This window comes from Juglans regia, chromosome 10, assembly GCF_001411555.2.
Source record: "Juglans regia cultivar Chandler chromosome 10, Walnut 2.0, whole genome shotgun sequence".
Lineage (NCBI taxonomy): Eukaryota > Viridiplantae > Streptophyta > Magnoliopsida > Fagales > Juglandaceae > Juglans > Juglans regia.
The window spans coordinates 12,556,774-12,577,769 of NC_049910.1; the positions used below are offsets into that span (position 1 = coordinate 12,556,774).

The 20,996-nt window shown below is 34.4% G+C and overlaps 1 protein-coding gene and 1 long non-coding RNA gene across 2 annotated transcripts; one reads left to right on the forward strand and one right to left on the reverse strand.

The window, feature by feature from the left end:
• Nucleotides 1-727: 727 nt before the first annotated feature.
• On the forward strand, nucleotides 728-1,606 carry LOC109018257 (aquaporin SIP1-1-like). The gene has a single exon (XM_019000420.2). It carries the CDS (start codon nucleotides 822-824, stop codon nucleotides 1,539-1,541), a length of 720 nt encoding a protein of 239 aa, XP_018855965.2. The 5' UTR covers nucleotides 728-821; the 3' UTR covers nucleotides 1,542-1,606.
• Nucleotides 1,607-14,716: 13,110 nt separating this feature from the next.
• LOC109011626 lies at nucleotides 14,717-19,489 on the reverse strand. Its single transcript, XR_001999354.2, has 4 exons — nucleotides 19,302-19,489; nucleotides 18,637-18,836; nucleotides 18,399-18,553; nucleotides 14,717-15,791 (listed from the first exon to the last, which is right to left on the reverse strand). It is a non-coding gene; the product is annotated as an uncharacterized LOC109011626 (long non-coding RNA).
• Nucleotides 19,490-20,996: the final 1,507 nt, after the last annotated feature.

Genomic DNA, 20,996 nt, shown 5'->3' on the forward strand with positions numbered 1-20,996 from the left:
CAGTAGGAATCTGTTGGCGGGATAACTGTGCTGACAGCTAGCGCTGAAACTTCATCAGATAACTGCTTTAGATAACTTTTAGATAGTTCAAAATTCTTTCTTGTTCGATATCTTCTTACAGAGTGTTTTATCCAGATCACTTGATATCTCCTATTTTTTCGAACCTTCAATCTTGATCAAAAAGTCTTTTGAACATTTATCTATTCAACCACTTATATTCGAATTCAATCATTCATAGATAAAGATAAAAACAAACATTTTATCTATTAATCTACTTATTTTTGAATTTAAATATTCATAAATAAAGATAAATGCAAATTACATTTATCCAATAAATCAAATAGATCATAGTCATCTAATCCTAGCCAACAAACTTTTACATCAACACTTTCCATGCAGAAGGGTCGTTAATAAATACCAATGGCCATGCATACATATCATGTGATCTGGACTTTCTTTAAAATATTTTACGCATCGCTGTTATGGTTGTTTTCTGCTACGTATTAGGTAAGCACAATCGTGAAGTGAAGGGTAGGTGCGGTGGAAGCTCTTGAGTCAACAAAATGGCTTAATTAAAGAATAAACTCAATTATGTTATTACTCTATATACCATATAGCCGGCCACCAAAATAAGTAGATTATACATGTACAGGCTTCTTGGCATATATATATATATATATATATATATATATATATATATATCCGTCTTAATTTGTTTCTTTGGACAGGCCGGCAATTTGATGAACTTCCCTGTTGGCTACTTTCTTTGAACTCTTTTATACAGGGCAGGTAAAGATCAGAGAAAAGAGAAACATAGAAAGATGGGTGTGGTGAAGGCTGCAATAGGAGATGCAATATTGACATCTTTATGGGTGTTCAGCGCGCCAATGATGGGAATTCTTACCCCTATCATAGCCGCATACCTTGGCCTTCATGCCATACCAGTGGCAGGCCTCTTCATCGCCACCGTGCTTGCTTCCACACTTGTACTTTTATTCAGCTTGATCGGGAAGGTCTTGGGTGGCGCCAGCTTCAATCCTTCTACCACGGTCTCGTTCTACGCTGCAGGCCTTAATCCTGACTTATCTCTCATCTCTATGGCCACTCGGTTTCCTGCACAGGCGGCCGGTGGAGTTGGGGGCGCCATGGCAATATTGCGAGTGATGCCAAGCCAATACAAACACATGCTTAGAGGGCCTTCCCTGAAAGTGGATATGCATACAGGAGCCGTTGCTGAGGGTGTGTTGACCTTGGTGCTAAGCTTTTCACTCCTTTTAATCATGCTCAGGGGTCCCAAAAGCCCACTTTTGAAGGTGTGGTTACTTGCTGTCACAACCGTGGGATTGGTTGTTGCAGGGTCTGGTTACACGGGGCCTTCCATGAATCCAGCCAACGCCTTTGGCTGGGCATTTCTGAACAATCAGCACAGTAATTGGATACATTTCTACGTTTATTGGATCTGTCCCCTCATTGGAGCAACTTTGGCTGCTTGGATCTTTCGGTTTCTTTTTATTCCAACAATCAAGCAGAAGAAAGCATAATCTAGATAAGCTCCAGTACTCGTCTCTCTGTGTAAAAGATTTTCTAGTTAATATTCTGTTTTCCATTTTCTTTTCTTTTATCACCCTGATGATTTTATAGCTTAACAAACAGTGATATGATATGATCCGTCAATGCAGAATTCATTTATCATACTTCCAAAACATGGTATTGTACATGCAGTAACGTGGAGGAGATTGAAGAAACTGTGCAAAGCAGGCAATTTGAAGCATTAATTTGTGGCTAGCATGAATTTTCTTGGTTCTGATTGTAAGCTAACCATATGGGAATTCGAGGAGTCCAAACAGGCAGATATCATGTGTTATATATGAATCTGCTCTTTTTTTCCTTTAATTTTTTGAACCTAATTTCAACGTTCATTCCAATATACTACTACAATCTTTGAATCAGGTTCAAAATCTACATAGCAAACATTCAAGCTCTTATTCATGAACCTCAGTCCATCCCTCATGACTGCCAACAACTCAGCTTAATTTGGCATCAGAACCCCAACCATAAAAAGATGAAAACTCCGCAACAAAACAACCCTCAGAATGCCTCATGATTCCATGGTACCATCCATCAATATTAACTTTCAATATTCTTCCCGGCCCTGGCGGCCTCTATCTCAGTACTTAGATTAATAAACATTAATATTGCAGGTTGTCTACATGAGGATATATATAAAATGAAGTCAAATACAAATTTAAACTTGTTCCATAGGCTATATATATAATATAGTACTGCACGCATGGCAATTCAAGATCACTAAGAAATTAGGAATATTAATCGTCAGTATCTCAATAAAAATACGATCCTATATATATTGCAAGAGGAAGCCATAAAATTATAGTTGTTACCTAGCTCATGTATAGGGCAAATTCAACAACATGATCAAGGATATGTATTGTTTGAAATCATTAGCAATATTATATATATGGGGAAAATGATTTGTAGTCCTATAGTGTAAAAGACTTGCGCACTTTTTTTTTGGGGATCCACATGAAAAATTTCAATTTTTAATAATGGATCCCATTATTTTTTAAAAGAGTACGCATGATTTGCACACACTATGTCGATAAAGAAAAATTCTCTTTATATGGTATGATCCGATCACTTTCAAGAAAATAGAAATTAATGCATTCCAATTTACTACATATATCAATTAACAATGACGTTTAATCGATCACGCCAATTGCATGGTCAGTTAAATTACTGCGATTAAAAAAGTTTGTTTGTTTTTTTTTTTTAAAATGAAATCCCTTTTGTGCTGATCTGTACTAGAGTACCATAAACTACGGTTATCTAGTTTGCAAACAACCTTTGAAGTGTCCAGAAATCCAGGCTATTTTTTGGAGCTTCAAGATCGCTCAATGTAGAATGTACTATAATGGATGATCTAGGTATTGATAAATGTATCACGATTTATATAGTAGGATGAAAGTAAGATGATAGTGTGGTATTGTATAAAATTTTCCAATTTCAATAGTAAGCATTTCAAGTTATTTTCTTTCCCCAAAAAATGATAAAAACATGGATCATTGAGTTTGTTTTTCCCCTTTCAAATCAGGGATTTTTGGCCCTTCACCAAATTTGTACTTCCTATGCGTTTCCACCTAAAACTTGAGGAAATTAAACTTAAACATCAATCCTAAGATTTTCACTCCAAAAATAATATTAGAATTCTAGTCCAAATTTTGACTAGAATTTGAAGTTTTGGCTATAGCCAAAATTTTTGGCCTTGACAATTAGGTCATTGCCAATGTTCTTAGAAGGTGAATGATACGAATTTTGGAGAGGTTAATCCACATTAGACTAGCCATCTTAAAATCAAAATAGTAATATAATATTATATATTTTAATAATATTTTAAAAAAAACTAATATTTTGTAAATACACTTTATTTAATATTTAATATTTTGTATTAATATTAAAATTTAATATTAAAAGAGAGAGGTAATTGGATGGGAAAATCATAAAATATTGATTTGGTCATTCTACCATAACTTCCCAAATATGATTAGGGGCCCTTAATTACTGTAGCTCAAAGTTACACTAATATCTCTTTAACTAGTCCAATGGAGTTTTAATTCAAAAAAAGTTAAAATTTGGACTTGAACTTGGCAATGGCTAGCCATTGCCAATGCTCCTTCCTTCAAAATTCATCAACGATAGGGTTTGTGTCACCTCATACCCAACGAACATGCATGTTACACGCGTGTGATATGGAGGAAAACTTGGAGGAACTCTATCAACGTTTGACGTTGACGGAGTGCGAACATGAGGAAATCCAAGTGGAGACACAGAAATTAGAGGATGCTATTATTCGGGGAGGAAAGTGTTTGATTGCTCAACTGTTGACGTCAAGGCATTACAACAGAGAGGCTTTTAAACAAATGATGAAAAGAATATGGAGACCTGTTAAGGGTGTTCAGTTTAGAGATTTGAATGCGACACTGATGTTAATTGAGTTTGATGATCTCCGGGACAAGAGCAGATCAGTTATTCGGGAAGGCCCATGGTCTTTCGACAAACATCTGGTGCTGATCAAAGAGGTAGATGGTAATCAACCAATTCATCGAATTCAGCTTACTGAGGCACTGTTTCAACTTACTGAGCCACTATTTTGGATTCAACTGCATGCTCTTCCTCTTAGTGCAAGAAATGAATATGTAGGCAATCTCATTGAGAGCAAGGTGGGGCAGGTGGAGTAAGTGGATCTTGAGAAAGGTGAGATGGCTTGGGGGGAGTTTATGCGGGTACGTATTAAGACTGATGTTACAAACCCTTTACTGAGAGGCAAAATGTTAAATCTAGGATTACATGAACCAGTCTGGGTCCGCTTTTCATCTGAACGACTTCCAGATTTCTATTACTATTGTGGTCGAATTGGTCATGGCCATAAAGATTGCGAGAGGTGGCAGGCTGACCATCCAGAAGATGAGACAGCTGATTGTCTTCCTTATGGGCAGTGGCTGCGATCAAATAGTACTGGCAGACGTGGGTGAGATCGGCATGAGCAGAAACATCAAGCTGGTCATGCCTCTCCGTCTGAAGCTCTGGCAGGGGAGAAACGGACAGCAGGATTCACAGGGATAGAGAGAAACTATGGGAGTCAATCACGGCCAAAAGACTTTACAATCAATGATAACCAGCAATATCCCTGCAATTATGGGATAATACAAGATAAGAAGACAACTGTAACGGCAAATGATTCGGAGTTGGTAACAGAAGATGCTGAGATTACTCGAAGTTTGGAGGGAGATCAGTTTGATTTGCAGGAAGTAAGCGTGGGAATAGAAGATTCTGCGATTGTGGATTATGGATTTAAGGGGCCTGTTGAGGGAGATGGGCCTGGGGAGGATTGTTTGTTAGAGAGTAGAAATTAAGGCTCATTGTCTTGCAAAGCCTGATGTGTTGGAGGGTAAAAGATGGAAACGGTTGTCCCAAATGAGTCAAGCCCAGAAACATAATCTCCCGTTGAAGGTTGGTAACAGAAAGAGAAAGAAGACACAGGTGGCTGTGGAAGATCAAACTAGAGGGTCGAAGAAGCATCAAGCTTTGAAGGAAACTTATGAAGCTCAGAGAGGGTTTAAGTAGAAGCTATCGGCAGTGGCTAGCACCCAGCCTTGCCGGGAGCCATGAAAATCCTCAATTGGAATGTCTATGGGCTTGGGAACCCATGAGACAGTCGTGCTCTTTGCAATGTTATTGTGAAGGAAGCTCCCGATATGGTGTTTTTACAAGAAATGAGATTAAAGGCTCGAGAAGTGGAAACATGTAAGTATAAATTTGGTTTTACCAATTGTTTAGCTGTAGACTGTGTGGGGAAGAGTGGAGGCATAGCTTTATTTTGGCATAAGGAAGTTGATATTTCTGTTCTGAGTTTTTCTATTCATCATGTTGATACTTTTGTTAAGAATGTTAGGGCTAATAAAACGAATTATTATCTTACTAGGGTATATGGCCATCCTGAGGCTCATCTAAGATATAAAGTTTGGGATATTATTCATAGATTACATAGCAGTCGAGTTGAGGCATGGCTGTTGTTGGGAGATTTTAATGAAATCTTGAATCAAACTGAGAAGTGGGGAGGGAGGATGAGACCTGAGAAACAACTTTCAAATTTTAGAGAAGTGCTTCATAACTGTTCTATGTGGGATCTAGGTTTTAGAGGACCTATGTTTAACTATTATAACCATAGAGAAGGAAAACATTTTATTAGTGAAAGACTAGATTGGTTTCTTGCAAATCATCAATGGTGTGCTGAATTCCCACACACAAGAGTCATACATGGGTCTGCTGCCTATTCAAATCACCTGCCAATTTGGATTGAGCTAGAAGGTGAATTTATAAAAAAAGAAAAAAGGAGGCCAAAGCTTTTTCTGGTTTGAGGCTATGTGGGTAGGTGAGAAGGGTTGTGATGACATTGTTAAAAACATTTGGAGGAGAGTAGATGGCAAAAATGATATGGTAGATATTATGAACAAAATTTCAGAGTGTGGACAAAGGCTGCAGGGGTGAAATCAAGCTGAGTTTGGTAGGGTTCAAGTTAATTTGAGGAATGCACAAAAACGCTTACATGATTTGCAAGTTTGTGATCCTAGGTTTGCTGATAAGGAGGGACATGCATTGCTAGAAAGGAAGTCCAATTATGGTTGGAAAGGGATGAGTTGATGTGGCGTCAGAGATCTAAAGCATTGTGGTTGAAGGAAGAAGATCATAATTCTAAGTTTTTTCATGCTAAAGCTACACATAGGAGAAAAAGGAAGAACATTCTTCAAATTCAAGATGACAATGGGGTATGGAAGAATGGGGATGGAAGAGATCAAGTTATCTTGGATTTTTTTACGAAGTTTTTTTCCACTACTGATCTAAAAGGACTTATGGATTTTTTGGGCAATCTGACACAAAGAGTGACAAGTCAAATGAATGAACAGTTAGCAGCAAGATATGCTGAGCAAGAGGAGATATAAGCTTTGAAGCAGATGCATCCATTGAAAGCTCCAGGTCCAGATGGAATGGTACCACTTTTTTATCAAAAGTTCTGGCCTAAGGTGGGTGGATCAGTTATTGCAGATGTTCTGAAAGCTCTAAATATTGGTGAGTTCCCCCACCACCTTGAATCATACTTATACCAAATTGAATCCTAAGAAGAAATCTCCTACTAAAATATTTGATTTTTGACCTTTTAGTCTATGCAATATTGTGTATAAGTTGATGTCTAAAATCAATTCAAATAGATTGAAGAGTGTGCTCCCTTGTATTATCTCAGAGTCTCAAAGTGCTTTTGTACCTAGCCGTTTGATTACAGATAATGTGCTTATTACTTATGAACTAATTCATTATTTGAAGCACAAAGGGGTAGGTAAGAAAGGTTTTATGTCTCTTAAGTTAGACATAAGTAAAACATAGGATCGTGTTAAGTGGGATTTCTTAGAAGCTATTATGATGACCATGGGATTTGAGAGACAGGTTCTGGCTATGATCATGAAATTCATTTGCATTGTTACGTATTCTGTGTTGATCAATGGTGTTCCTAAAGGTCCAATTATTCCAACTAGGGTTTTGAGACAAAGGGGATCCATTTTCCCCTTATCTCTTTCTATTGTGTAATGAAGGTTTGATTTCTTTATTGAACAAGGCTGAGGCTGAGAATAGAGTTTTTGGGCTCAAGGTTTATAGGGGTGCTCCTCGAGTTAATAACTTATTATTTGTTGATGACAATGTGATTTTCTATCTAGCAAATGTGGAAGAGAATATGTGTGTGCAAGGGCTATTAGATGTTTATGAGAAAGCTTCTGGACAAAATATTAATAGAGAATAATCTCTATCGTTTTTAGCAATAATGGTACTGATGATGTGCGTGAAGAGATCTTGAGTATGTGGGGTACAAGTTGTGAACAACAGTATGAAAAATATTTGGGGTTATTACCAGTTGTTAGAAGATAAAAAACTAAAGTTTTTTCTGATATCAAACACAAAGTCTGGCATAAGCTACAAAATTGGGAGGAAAAATTACTTTCTCAAGGTGGGAAAGAGATTCTCATTAAAGCTATAGCCTTTTATGTTCCTACTTATTCCATGAGTAGCTTTCTATTACCTGCTACACTATATTCAAAGTTGGCATCCATGATGACTAGATTTTGGTGGGGTAAAAAAAAAAAAAAAAGGAGGAGAGGAAGATTTATTCGGTTAGTTGGGAGAAAATTTGTGAGCCTAAAGTTAAAAGTGGTCTGGGTTTTAAAGATTTGAAATCTTTCAATCTAGCATTATTTGCAAAACAGGGTTGGAGAATCGTTCATGCTAAAAACTCTTTATTACACAAAATCTATAAGGCTCAATACTTTCCTAAGGATAACTTCTTTGATTCTAAATTGGGAGGTAACCCATCCTATATATGGAGAGGAATTTGGGAAGCAAAATCTTGGCTGCTCAAAGGTTGTAGATGGAGAATTGATAATGAGAAAACTGCAAGGATTTGGAAAGAGCCTTGGATTCCAGGTTTCGGTAATGCTTCTTTAGCTATTTCTGATGGTGTTGCAATAAATAAGGAGTAAATAGTGGATTCTCTACTGGACATGAATAATAATTGGTGGAATGTAGCAAGAGTAAGAGCTCTATTCAATCCAAATATTGCTTCTGAGATTTTGAAAATAATAATCTGCCCAGGTACTTAGCCAGACAAGTGAATTTGGTCTCAAGAGAAAAATGACCTATTCAGTGTGAGAAGTGCTTATAGGTTGGTAAGAGAGGGAGCTCAGAAAATTTTGGGTGAATGCTCGAGTGCCAGTTTATAGCAAACTTTATGGAATGCTATTTGGCAGATGCAAGTTCCTAATAAGATTAAGGTCTTTGTATGGAGAGCTTGTAAGGATGGTTATCAACACAAAATAATTTGAGAAGAAAGAAGATTATAAGTGAGAAGGTGTGTTGTTTCTGTAATGCTGGTTGTGAAGATTTGATTCATGTTTTGCTCAATTGTCCATCCATTAAATATCAGTGGGGTATATTTCTGCCTGTTATGCAAGATGTGGAAAGGAATAACTCTTTTTTGAAGATTGCTATGCAAGTGAAAGCCTTAGGTAAAATAGAGGACTAGTTTTTTCTTAATAGCTTTGGGGTTATGGTATATAGGAGGAACAAGAAGATGCATGAACAAGTGACACTTGAGCCGAGACAGGTTATGAAGCATGCTCTTTCTCTTCACAGGATGTTCACAGGTGCAAGACAGAAATCTAGTACAGAGACTAAGAAGTTTTGTGGCCTGCTGGTTTTTTGAAGTTAAATGTGGATGGGGCTATGTTTAGTGACGAACACAAAGTTGGAATTAGAGCTATACTCAGAGATGTTAATGGAAAAACTGTTATGGTTGTTAGCAAAACTGAAGCTGAGGTTGCTACTCTTGAGGATATAGAGCTGCTTGCTGTGTTTCGGGGCCTGCAATTATGTGCTCCTATGGGTATTAAAAAGCTAATCATAGAGAGACTCAAGCTTCAACAGAGTCTTCTTCAATATTGGGGATTTTCTTGCAAGAAATAAAGAAGTTATTGGCTGCTTTTGGTGAATATCATATTCAACATGTGAGTAGGTTGGGAAATGAGGCTGCTCATGATCTAGCCCAACATGCTTGGTCTGTTGAGTCTATTGAGATGTGGTGAGATGGTTTTTCAAACTTGATCTTTCAAGCAATTTGGCTTGATAGTTGTCTGTAATTTTTTATCATTAATATTATGTTTCTTCTTATAAAAAAAAATTAATTTAATTCTTTGGGTTAGTTGTCAATTTTAAAAAGATCACTTCCTTGGAACTTAGTTTAGTAAAAAGAAAATGCTAGTGTGATTTTCGGGTTTGACTACTAGTATATTTTATTTATTTATTTTTATTTTAAATGATTAAAAACATTACTATTAATAAATTTGTGGGTTTCTTTTTTTAAAAAATATTAAAAAACAAAATTTATTAGCAATATAGTCCAACGGTGGCGGCATATGAGCATGACTCTTTAAAAAACATTAATCTGACTCTTTCTTTAATTGTTTGTATTTATGATATTTAGATATTTAGATGAGATAGGATGAGATGGGATGAGAGACTCTTTCTATCCCATCCAAGCCTAAACCTATCATACTTTGCAAGTGAAATTACTTTTCATATTATATATTGGTGGCCTCTCATACTTTAGATTATAATTGCATGCATTTTCTAGGCACTCATCTATTTTGGTTCTTATATACCCAAACATATAACAAAACTCAATCAATGGTTTGTTTCGTTGCAAACAAGCTCTTTTATCTCTTTGTGGTCTGAATGTTTGGTTTTCATTTCGATGCAAACTATTTGTATGATAAAATCTAAGGTTTTGGGTGCATGTGGATTAATTTCAATATGGTTTCGGCCAAGTTTTTTCTTTTTTGAAAATAAAACTCCTGTATTTCAGTATCAAGCTTCAAACAATACAAAGTTTGTCTTTTTCCAGACAATTTACAACGAAATCTAAAACTTCTTCTATCCACACATTTTCTTCTTCTAATCTTAAAACTTCCTTAGGTAAAGTATGAGCCACAATATTCTTATCTCTATATGCAAATTCTAAATTCCAATCTAATCTGTTTTTTAATCCAATCCTGATATCTTCAACTAAAGAACAAAAAAAGACAAATCATCCTCATCACTTCTGACTGCCATTACAACAACCTTAGCATCTCCTTTGAAAATTGCCTTCTGTATATTAAGAACACTGCAAAACTCCAGGTCCTTCCAGAGTGCATGACATTCTGCTACTGTTGGATTATGCACATTATGCCTTTGATCACATACAACAACCAAAGCCTCTCCCTCCTCGTCTCTGATCATGATCCCCACTCCTATTCTTTTCCTCTTGGTATCTAGGGAAGCATCCCAGTTAACCTTTACAAAACTAGCCTCTGGTTTTTCCCATGTCTGCTTGTTAATGACAACATTCGGTAACTAACCATCCTTTCTTTGTGTTCTCTGAAAATGCTGAACTCTTCAAGAACTTCCTTTGCTATTTTTAATAAACTTCTTGAGCAAGTGAGTCTCTTTTCAAACACAAATTCATTCATTCTTAGCCAAACTTTTCTAAATAGCACTATTGACTTTCAATTTGTTGGGATTGGTCAGTCCGGTACTTCTTTTGTAAATAACACTCTATATATTGGCTTGGATGGCGGGCAAGGCTGCGAGAATTAGGATGTGCTTTTCTATGATGTTGGGTTATTATCTTGAAATAGCTAGAGCTCGATCATGGGTCCCCTCATAGAAATGATTTTTTGGTTTTGATTGTCATGCTATATTGGTTATGAAATTTTTCCGCGTATGTGACATCACCTAACCCACTTAAACGATTGCGTTTGAATGGTTCAATATTGCATTCGAATGGCGAAAGTTTATAATAAATAGTGATTTATATAAGCAGTGGTTGGTGACAATTTTTCCCATCAATCCTTACGACAAACTCTTTCGTTCGAATGCTCGTATACTGCAGTAGCGTATTCATTCGAATAGATCCATACACCGTTTGAATAGTATAATATACCGTTGGAATGAAATATTTTTTCTTGCATTTTATGACATCTTATTTTATATGCATTATATAGTATAGTATATTATAACTAGTATACTACTAATAGTATAATATTAGTAGTATAATATCACTAGTACTATTATATTATAGTATAACATAGAAGTATAATATAACTAGTATATTATATTGAGTAATGCTACATACAGTCATAAAGTGCATAAGTATCGTGCAGTCGCTTTGAAAAAGAGTAGGTCTACTATTAAAAAATTATTATTTTTTCATGTGAGTCTCGTATTTATTCACTTTTTTTCAAAATAATTGTACAACGATTGCATACTCACGACTGCAACTATCATTTCTCTATTATATTATAGTATAATATAAGTAGCTAGTATAAGATAACTAGTATAACATAACCAGTACTATTATGTTATAGCATGATATAACTAGCATATAACTATTACTATACTATACTAGTATAAATATAATATAACTATACTTTACCTTACTATTTATAATAGAGTTATTTTACTCATCATCCTTACACTACACACCACATATGGTTTTTTATTTTATTTTTTATTTTTTTCCTTACCAAATGTGTGGTATATGGATGATGAGTAGAGTTCTTATTTATAATATTTGTACTTAAGAGTATAATATAAATATACTATACTATATAACTACTATATTATGTTAAAGTATATATACAATTACAACGTATTATAACTAGTATATTATAAGTATTATATCATATTATAGTATAATATAATTATGCTATACTATAAATTACAATGTATGCAATTAGAGTATAAACTATTCGAACAAAGTATATGCTTGTTCGAATGTACTAGGGTCCTTTACCGTTTGAATGCTCATAGTTTGTTCGCACAACTAAAATCCCACTATAGGTCATTTGAAGGTAATTAGTTACACATTCGAAGATCTCATACGCATGTTCGAACGTACCTGAGTCTTTGACAAAAATGAGTCATCGTAGTTTATTCTATGCATTGATGATTCAAAAGAAATAATTTTTGTTCAAACTGATAAAAAATTTCTATATCCCATTCTAACAATATAACACCAGCTTCGAATGTACCTAGGTCCTTAACAGACCCACGGTGATAGTTTGTAACGTATTATGCAAGCTTTATCAAACTCTGGTTCGAATGGTTAAATTCTATTCGAACAACTAAAATAATTGTAATAAACCATTCAAACTTAAAAATACTAGCTCAAACGTGATTGTTTCGAGGCATAAGACTCAGTTTTCAATAGAACGGTTCATTTTCACAAACACCGTTTGAAGCCACCACCGTTGTTCGCCACCACTCTCTACCGTAGACTGACCATTGGCTACCATCTAAGAGGTATGACCCACCATCCTTGGTGTTGAAAATGGGGTTCAGATTTTGAATCTAATCCAACCCCTTTTTGGTACTTTCCGATCGCCACAAACGATATTTGGTCGTAGAAATGATGGGGTGAAACCTAGGCCTCACTCCATGTTGATTTGTATGCTTAAAACCAACGATTCATCATATTCATGATGAATCGTTGGTTTTTACATTAGGTATTGAGTCGACTCAGCCATGAATCTTCATGGGTTTGCTTGTTCGAACAACTTCAAAGCTGTTCGAATAGTTTTTTGTCAAACAGTCATTTTTTCAGTCCGAACATGGCACCACACGTTCGATCATACAAAGTTGAGTCAAATATTTGTTGAATCAATTTTTTTTCAGTTTGAACAGATAAACAATAGTACAAGCTGAGATACACAGTTCATGGCCATATGATGATTTTGTTTGAACTATATATTTATTTGTCCGAATGAAATTTAAACAGATCGAATAGGGTCTCATAGTTATTCGAACAATTTTATTTAATGTTCGAATAGGCTAAATGTTAGTTCGAACTATATATTTTCTATTTGAACAGTACCCATTATAACATAATTAGAACTTTTTATTTTTTTTTATATTCATTGTTTATTTGTTTTATGAACAACAAATTAACGGCATATGTTGGAAGAAAACGTGGGAGGGAGCAACCTAGTGGTGAAGCTAGTGAGTCGAGAACGCAAAATTTGGTTGAACGGGAGATCATTATAGAAAAAATTTTGCGATCTTGTCTGGGATGGAAGGAGCTTGTCTTCTATAATCAGCTATATAAGATGGAGCTTGATCTGTGAGCAGAGGGGGGTGGCCTATCCTGATATGGTCGGTAAGTTTTTTCAGGCCATATCAGAGATGGGGGCTGATGAGGACTCATTCTCGTTCGTTATTTGAGGAGTCCATATTACTATCTTAGCAGACAATATCGTTGAATTTTTAGGGATCCCCTGTGTGGTGGGTGCATACCCTGCACAACAACCAGGGACAGAAGATGAATATGCCATTGAGGATGAGGCTCCAGCAGACGACGGTCCAACGCATGATGATATTTGTCTATTGATGCATGATGATTTGGCTCCTCCATATGATGGTAGCAAGGCAATCAAACAGGTTATTGTCAAGTATTTTTTTCGAATGCTGAATTTGATTGTCTCACATAATATCGATCCGAGGAAACACAAGAAAAATTTCAGCATCGAACAGACTCGATTTATGCTACGGATAGCACAAGGAGAGCCAATTGATCTGCCTCTATACTTCCTCATCCGCATCCAATTTGAGTTGTGGTATTTGATTGGAGGTAGTCTACCGTATGCATTGATCTCCAACCTCCAACTTAATTCGGGAGTTGATGTACTATTGACAGAGCGGAAACAACCACAAATAGAGCCCTTAACAAGATCACTTTCAGCAAGAGTAAGAGTCAGTTACGGAAGGCTCGCATTAATTTTGAAGTGGTGACCAGTACTGGTACGGAGCATGATCCAGCTTCTACGGATGTCGATGCTGATATAGAGATTGCAAGGACTACTACCAGGGAGATGTGACCCTTGCTCGAGGAGCATCGCACACTTTTGATATAGGACATAGAGAGGATGTCATTGCGCCTATCATAGTTTATCGAACATTGTCAATTTAATTTTTATATCTAGTTAACTTGTTTGTTATCAAAAATTAGTTTTCTTATTTTACTTACCGTTTGACAATATAAAAAATGAATTTCTCTAGAAGGAATTTTTTTTAATTGTAAATTTTTATTTACCATAAAAAAATCGTTAATTAATTTTTAAATTAATTATATAAATTTTCTAGTATGGCATATATGATACATTTTAATTTACCATAAATAATAAATTTGTATAGGTAAATTTTTCATCTTTTAAAACTGATAATTAATAGAATCAATAATATTTATTTTTAAGATATTTGAGTTTCTTTCAATAAATTTTTATAATTAAATTTATTTCGATTGTCAACATTACAGTTTAAACCAATTTTATGAGCATTCTAACGGTTTATAAATCCGTTCGAACGTAACATTACCATTTGAACGGGATTGCAAGCATCCCCCAATTTATAACTTCCTATAAAAAAATCATTCAAATGATTGACTCTACATTCGAATATTTCATACCGTCGAATGATCTCAAACTCTCTTTGAATGAAAATAGTACTTTCGAACGATTTCTAACCTTCCCTCACCACAACTGTGTATAATTTCCAGTCACGAATATTGTTCAAACAATTATGTCAACATTTGAATGTAAAATAGCATACGGTTCGAACGAATTTGAAACCGTTCGCACAGTTTTTTATTTTTTTTGATGAGATGCTATATTTCATCCCAGAATCTCCAGCCTTAGTACTTTACTTGTAAATACGACATACGTGGAGTTTCAACCGGAAGTCTATGATCTCAACGTACCATGAAAGGAAAGAAAAACAAACTCACAAAGTACCACTAGTACACGAGTAGTAGTACTTATAATTAACAACTAGCTGCAGATTCTTGTGCGAGAAATGATAGGACGGATCGATGAACACATCACTACCACCATACGGCTCCCTTTGTTCGGATTTATTCAAGGCAGGAGAGTAGAACAAAGGGACAGATTGACCGGCCTTGGACCATGTTTACAGTCTGCAATACATGATCACAAAAGCTTCACGAACTTGAAGTTGTAAAGGGGAACTCTTCTGACTGTAATAAGTACGAGAACTCGATCGGGATCTTCAACAAGCACATCACCGGTGCAGTTTATTGATCCTAGTAATGTACCAGAATTAATTGGAGGACATTTGCTAAAGCCATCGAACGATCTTTCCCATAGCCTTCATGTTAAAGGCCATATGTTTCTCAGCCACCGTACATGGCAAGTGTCCTCTCGCCGGCGCCATCACATCCCAACTTTCTCACCCTGCCATGGCAGTACTGGTCTGTGACATGGCTCATTCCCAATTGATCAGAGTGAAACATATGTGTAAAAGCTCGAATATTCATGGTTATCCACTTTGGACACTGCATTCCACTTCAAGAAGCTACCAATTAATCACACCATATTCCCTTCCTTCGAATGAAGGGTCTAGCTGAACAACTGGAAGGCTTAGCACTCCAGAGAATGGAGACTGATTTTTTAGTGCAATTATCCACCTATTTATTAGATGACTCCGAAGAGCTAGCCCTCCAAAGAACCGTCACCTTCATCAGCAGTACTACTTGGAAGCAATATTAATCTTGGTACTACAGATCGGCATCAAAGTACTGATGGCATGAAGAGTTTGAGTTGAGTTCCCAAGTACTGTCTAAGCTGAACAACATAAGAAAGCAACAAGTTAGCATGCATGATTCAATTAATCGAAGTACATCCTCATACGTACGCGTCAGCTCCGCTTCACAAACAGGGCTTACGTGAGTTCCATGCATGTATAATGTATTAATGTGGTACTGGCAAAGGCATTGCGACAAAGTCCTCAATAATTCTCCAAGTACCCAATAGAAAAAGGAAAATGATAGTATTTCCCTCATTTTACCGCTCATCTATTTAATTTTTTTCCTTACTTATTAAAGAAGTAATTATTAATATATTTTTATATTTTTTATTTTTTAAAAATATTTAAAAATGTGAAAAAGAAAAGGGAAAAAAAATAAAAAAGTGTGACTAGCTAGGGGGCACGCCCACCGCTGGCCGGCACAGTAGCCTGTCGATCGCACTGAGGGCTTTTGTCGATTATGGAATATAATCGATGTTGGGAAGATATTTGGGGAAGTGTAAGTTTTTGGAATTAGATCAATATTCTTATACAATTATCTATCTAAAAGGTTTAATTTTTGCAAATAATAAAGAGAAAGACATACCAGCTGGCCGTGAACCTCAGTAATTTATAAACAATCATTTTGATATATATTATACGTAGAGACTAACCTCATTCATGTGAAAGCTTAAGCCTATAGTATTATATTCCGTTTCGCTCATGATTCTTGTGATAAAATATTTAATAGGAGTGGTACGATCTTAATCAGTCATAGTACTGAAAGCTTGTCTCGTTTATTTTTGCAGATAAGATGAATTGAGATTAAAGTTAAAAGTTGAATAAAATATTGTTAGAATATATTTTTTTAATATTATTTTTATTTTGAGATTTAAAAAAGTTGAATTGTTTATTTTATTTTATATGAAAATTTGAGAAATTTATAATGATTAGATGAGATGAGATGAGTTGAGAGAAGTTGTGAAAACAAATGAGAATCTTAGCTAGTGTTCTTAATCACTCACTTTGCTCCTGTGTGCTTCATCACTTAACAAGTACGTACTTTGAAAAAAAATATATTCCCAAATGCATGATGGTCAATTTTGAACAACCTAAACTAGGAGTAGTGTAATCAGTTGGTTCGGTTCGGTTCAGTTTTCAACATATTTTGAAACCGTACCAATTTAAATTGGTTTTAGGCCTCGTTTAGATAGTAAGATGAGATGAAATTAGATGATCTGTGAATAATAGTGAAATAGTTTGAGTTAATATGTTTAATAGAATTTTGAAAAAGGAGAGAAAAAGTTGAATAGTTGAATTAATTTTTGTATTTTATTTATACATTTGAAAAAATTGTAATGATTAGATAATAATCAGATGAAATAGTTGAAAATTTGAAATTGAAAAGAGTTGAGATGAGATAGAATGAAATGAGATGAGATTGTTCGGTTTAGATTACAAGTGTGATTCAGTTTTGGGTTCTTTTTTATGGGCTGGTTGGCTTCTTTAACCCAAATGAATAATTTTTTAAGCCCAAATATGATAGAGCCAAAACATTATTTTCAGCTCAAAACACCATGCATATAAGCAATTAACCAAATAAATATTAAAAATAATTAGTCAAAATATACTAATTAGTTTAATTAAAACATGCATTTAATATAACTATATATATTATATATGTAAGTATGTAACTTATAATATGTAAGGATACATAATATGTTAATAACTTAATATTAATATTTACGTTTGAGAATAAATTTTTATAAAGGAAACATAAATAATAAGATTAAATTAATGTCATGTTATAAGAGTCAAGGTCGTCGGAACACTCTACAGAGAATAATGACTAGTGGGTGATAAAGCGCAAAGACTTGAAGTCCATCTTGTAAGAGAGAAGCACTAAATCAAATTCCTAAGTTTTTCTTCGAGAAAAATGAAAGGGGAGAGGAAGAGAGGAAGAAAGGGAGAAAGTAGAACCCAGTTGTGTCAGCCGGTTACACAAAGGTTGTAAATTGCCGGTTGTATGTAGCATTATTGATTAAATAATACGTGACAGTTCGGATTTGGGGTAGAACATTATTAATTCAGAGATGATCGATAAAGACAAGGTGATTGTAGATACGACTAAAAAAGACAGCATATATATTGATTGAGATATAAAACATAAATATAAGTTATTAGGGCCAAAATGCATACATTTGTCTTATAGACTATGATAGAGACGGTGGAAATAAATATATTTTACATCCCAAGATCAGGCTATAAGTCTAGATACCATTTTTTTCTGGTACATAAGTTCCATTATAAGAAGTGAGATGATCACTAGCTGTACTGGATATCATGAGTTGATATATGAAAGTTAATCATGTCACGCAATAGTCAAAATGCAAGGAGGGATTAATTAAGAAACCTGTAAATCATCAAATTAAAATGCAAGTTTATTACTTAAACATATAGCTGTGTGGATGGAGCTAGGAGATGCTTGAGGATATGTAAATTAAACTCTAAAGTTGAGAATATTCATGTGTACTAGCCTCTTATTCTGGATATATAATAATATTTACTGATTTACGATCAAGAATAAGAAATAATTAACACTAATGATTTCTTTAAGATGATCAAGTAAAAGAAAGACTAATATATATAAAGGGAGTTCAAAATACCTGAGATCGATCTACAGGAATATTAATGTCACCGAGCTTAATTCCCGAGGCCAGGTTTCTGCTGCGTACAAATATACATCTAGCTGTTGCTTATCATAATGATCATTGCTAATACTTCCATCAACCTTCTCAACGACTGCTGCATGCTGCAAATACTACAAATATGATCTGTAGCTTATCATATTGATCATGTTCGTATTAATGCTCCTACTTAAATTCCATGAAAAGAGTAACATACCAGGAGCAGATCAAAATGTTGTTGCTTAGCTAGCTAGGGGACGTTTAGCTCGTTCCTCGATGATCCTCTTGTGCTACTCCTGAGTAAATAGGACGTTTCACCCAATATCGACTTCCAGTACTGATATTGCCTGCCCAATTAGCTAGCAGCTTGGAAAGGTGATCAATCCAATGGTCAAAGAGAGCCTCTAATTTGTTGTGCTATACATACATAAATAAGCGGCAAATATATAATCGATTATTATGAAGACCAGGTCAACAGTTTCGAACTATAATACTAAACAGAAAAAGAATTTCTCCAAGATCCAGAGAAAATAATTGGCAACTTGAAACCCATGATCTATATATTTATCGTGGTATATGTGGGAATATTATCATGAGATATGAAAGATGGACATGTATATATAAGGTGCTTCTTTGTTGGCTTTGAGGAAATAAAAAAACCCCCCTTTGTACAGTAAAGCCTAGTCTCTCTAAAAAAACCTTTTCCATCGTAAAGTTTTCCTCCAAACAAACAGAAGATAACTCAACCAACCAAATGCTAGCTACATGATAATTCATAATATTCATAAAGAAAAAAACAAGTGCATCAGTGGGAAATCTCAGATTTGAATAAGAAAAGAAAGAAAACCCACTTGGCTTATAAAAGAAAAAGGAAAAAAATACCATTTAGCTCAAAGATTGAAGTTGAAGCTGAACCAAGTCCGAAAGGAGCAGCAGGCCGGAGCTAGCAGCAACCAAAGACATAAAAGGAGTTGTAACTCTCTCTCACTTTTGATCTTTCTGTGTCCCAGAACTATATATTAATAGAGAAATGCGGTGGGAGAGAGACTGCATTTGAGGTTCATTGAACCTGGTCACTTCCCAGGATGGTACGTACAAGCCCTAAAAACAGTATAGTCTGGACCGTGGGAGTCATTGGACACGCTGATAAGGCCAAACCATGCACGCTTCCCCTCAAGCTCGTGCCCAACCTCCCTTTTTGTAAAGTAATATTAAACAAAAGGCATTATATATATATAGGTACTCATTGTCCCAACTTTGGGTGGTTTTTTTTTTCTTCTTTTGGGTAAGGAATATTACAAGTTTTTTATCGACCAACTATATATATATATATATATATATATATATATAATATTCCTTGATGGTGAAAGAATTTCGAGGCTCATTTTATAGTCATATGTTGTTCGGCGTGCGTTTAGTACAATTGTTTTTTTTTTTTTAAATAAATTATACAAATACATTAATGGTAATTTCTTTAGTCATTAAAAAAATTAAAATATATGAGCAGTCAAATTCAAAAGACAAAATAAAAGAACAAACTAACATTTTTTATAGCCTTTACGATTGGTATTAGGGTTGTAAACAAACCAGTCTTTTCAATAATCCACTCGATACTCGCCTGGTTAAATTTGAATCGATCTCGACTCGTGAAAAAAAATAATCGCCCGTGAAAGTAAATACTCGTTTGATTATTAAATGACACATACTCAACAAAACTCAACTTGACTCTGCTAAGGCTAGTTAAGACCCACTCGTTTCTGTCCGAGTTGACTCGTTAGCTAGACTCAATTAAAACTCATTCATATATTGATAAATATATACATCTATATGTATTAGCTAATAATATAAGCATAACATGTTTATAATTAAATAAATAATATGTAACCTGATTACTTATGTCTATATATTGAATATACTTCATAGTTATATTTTATAATTTGTATAATAATTAGTTGATAAAATTTAATAATTTAATATACTAGTATGTGAGAACCATGTATGAAATATATATATGTTATCATATTATGTGTATGTGTTAATAATTTTTGTATGCATATAATATATTGTTATTATGGATAAATATCAACTAGATATATATTAATTATTTATAAATTTTAAAATCTTATAATTCAATAGAGGTTATACTTGTTAGTTGTATAAATTCAATATTAGACTTTTTATTTTTTTATTTATCTAATTTATAAATTATTAAATCTTATTTAAAAAATAAACAATATTCGAGCCGAGTTTGAGCTCTTTTTTAATAGTAGACCTCTACTTTATTTTAAAAAGATTATGCAACATTTACACACTCTACAACTGTATTTAGAATTACTCATTATCTATAAAACTAGTTAACGTAGCTATTACATCAGCAATGTCATGTCACTGAGTTCATATAATAACGACTAATAATTACACAAATTTTAAGTATATAAATTTTGCTTAGCTTTTTATAAAATGTAGATTCTATCATTAAAAAATATTAAAAATTATTTTTTTATGGGACTTATTTTTTTAGAGACGAATTCTTTTAGGGATGAATTAAATTTCATCCCTAAAAGTACTTATTTGGGA

Coding starts and splice junctions, on each gene's coding strand:
- LOC109018257 (XM_019000420.2), top strand. CDS start 822: ATGGGTGTGGTGAAGGCTGCAATAGGAGATGCAATATTGACATCTTTA.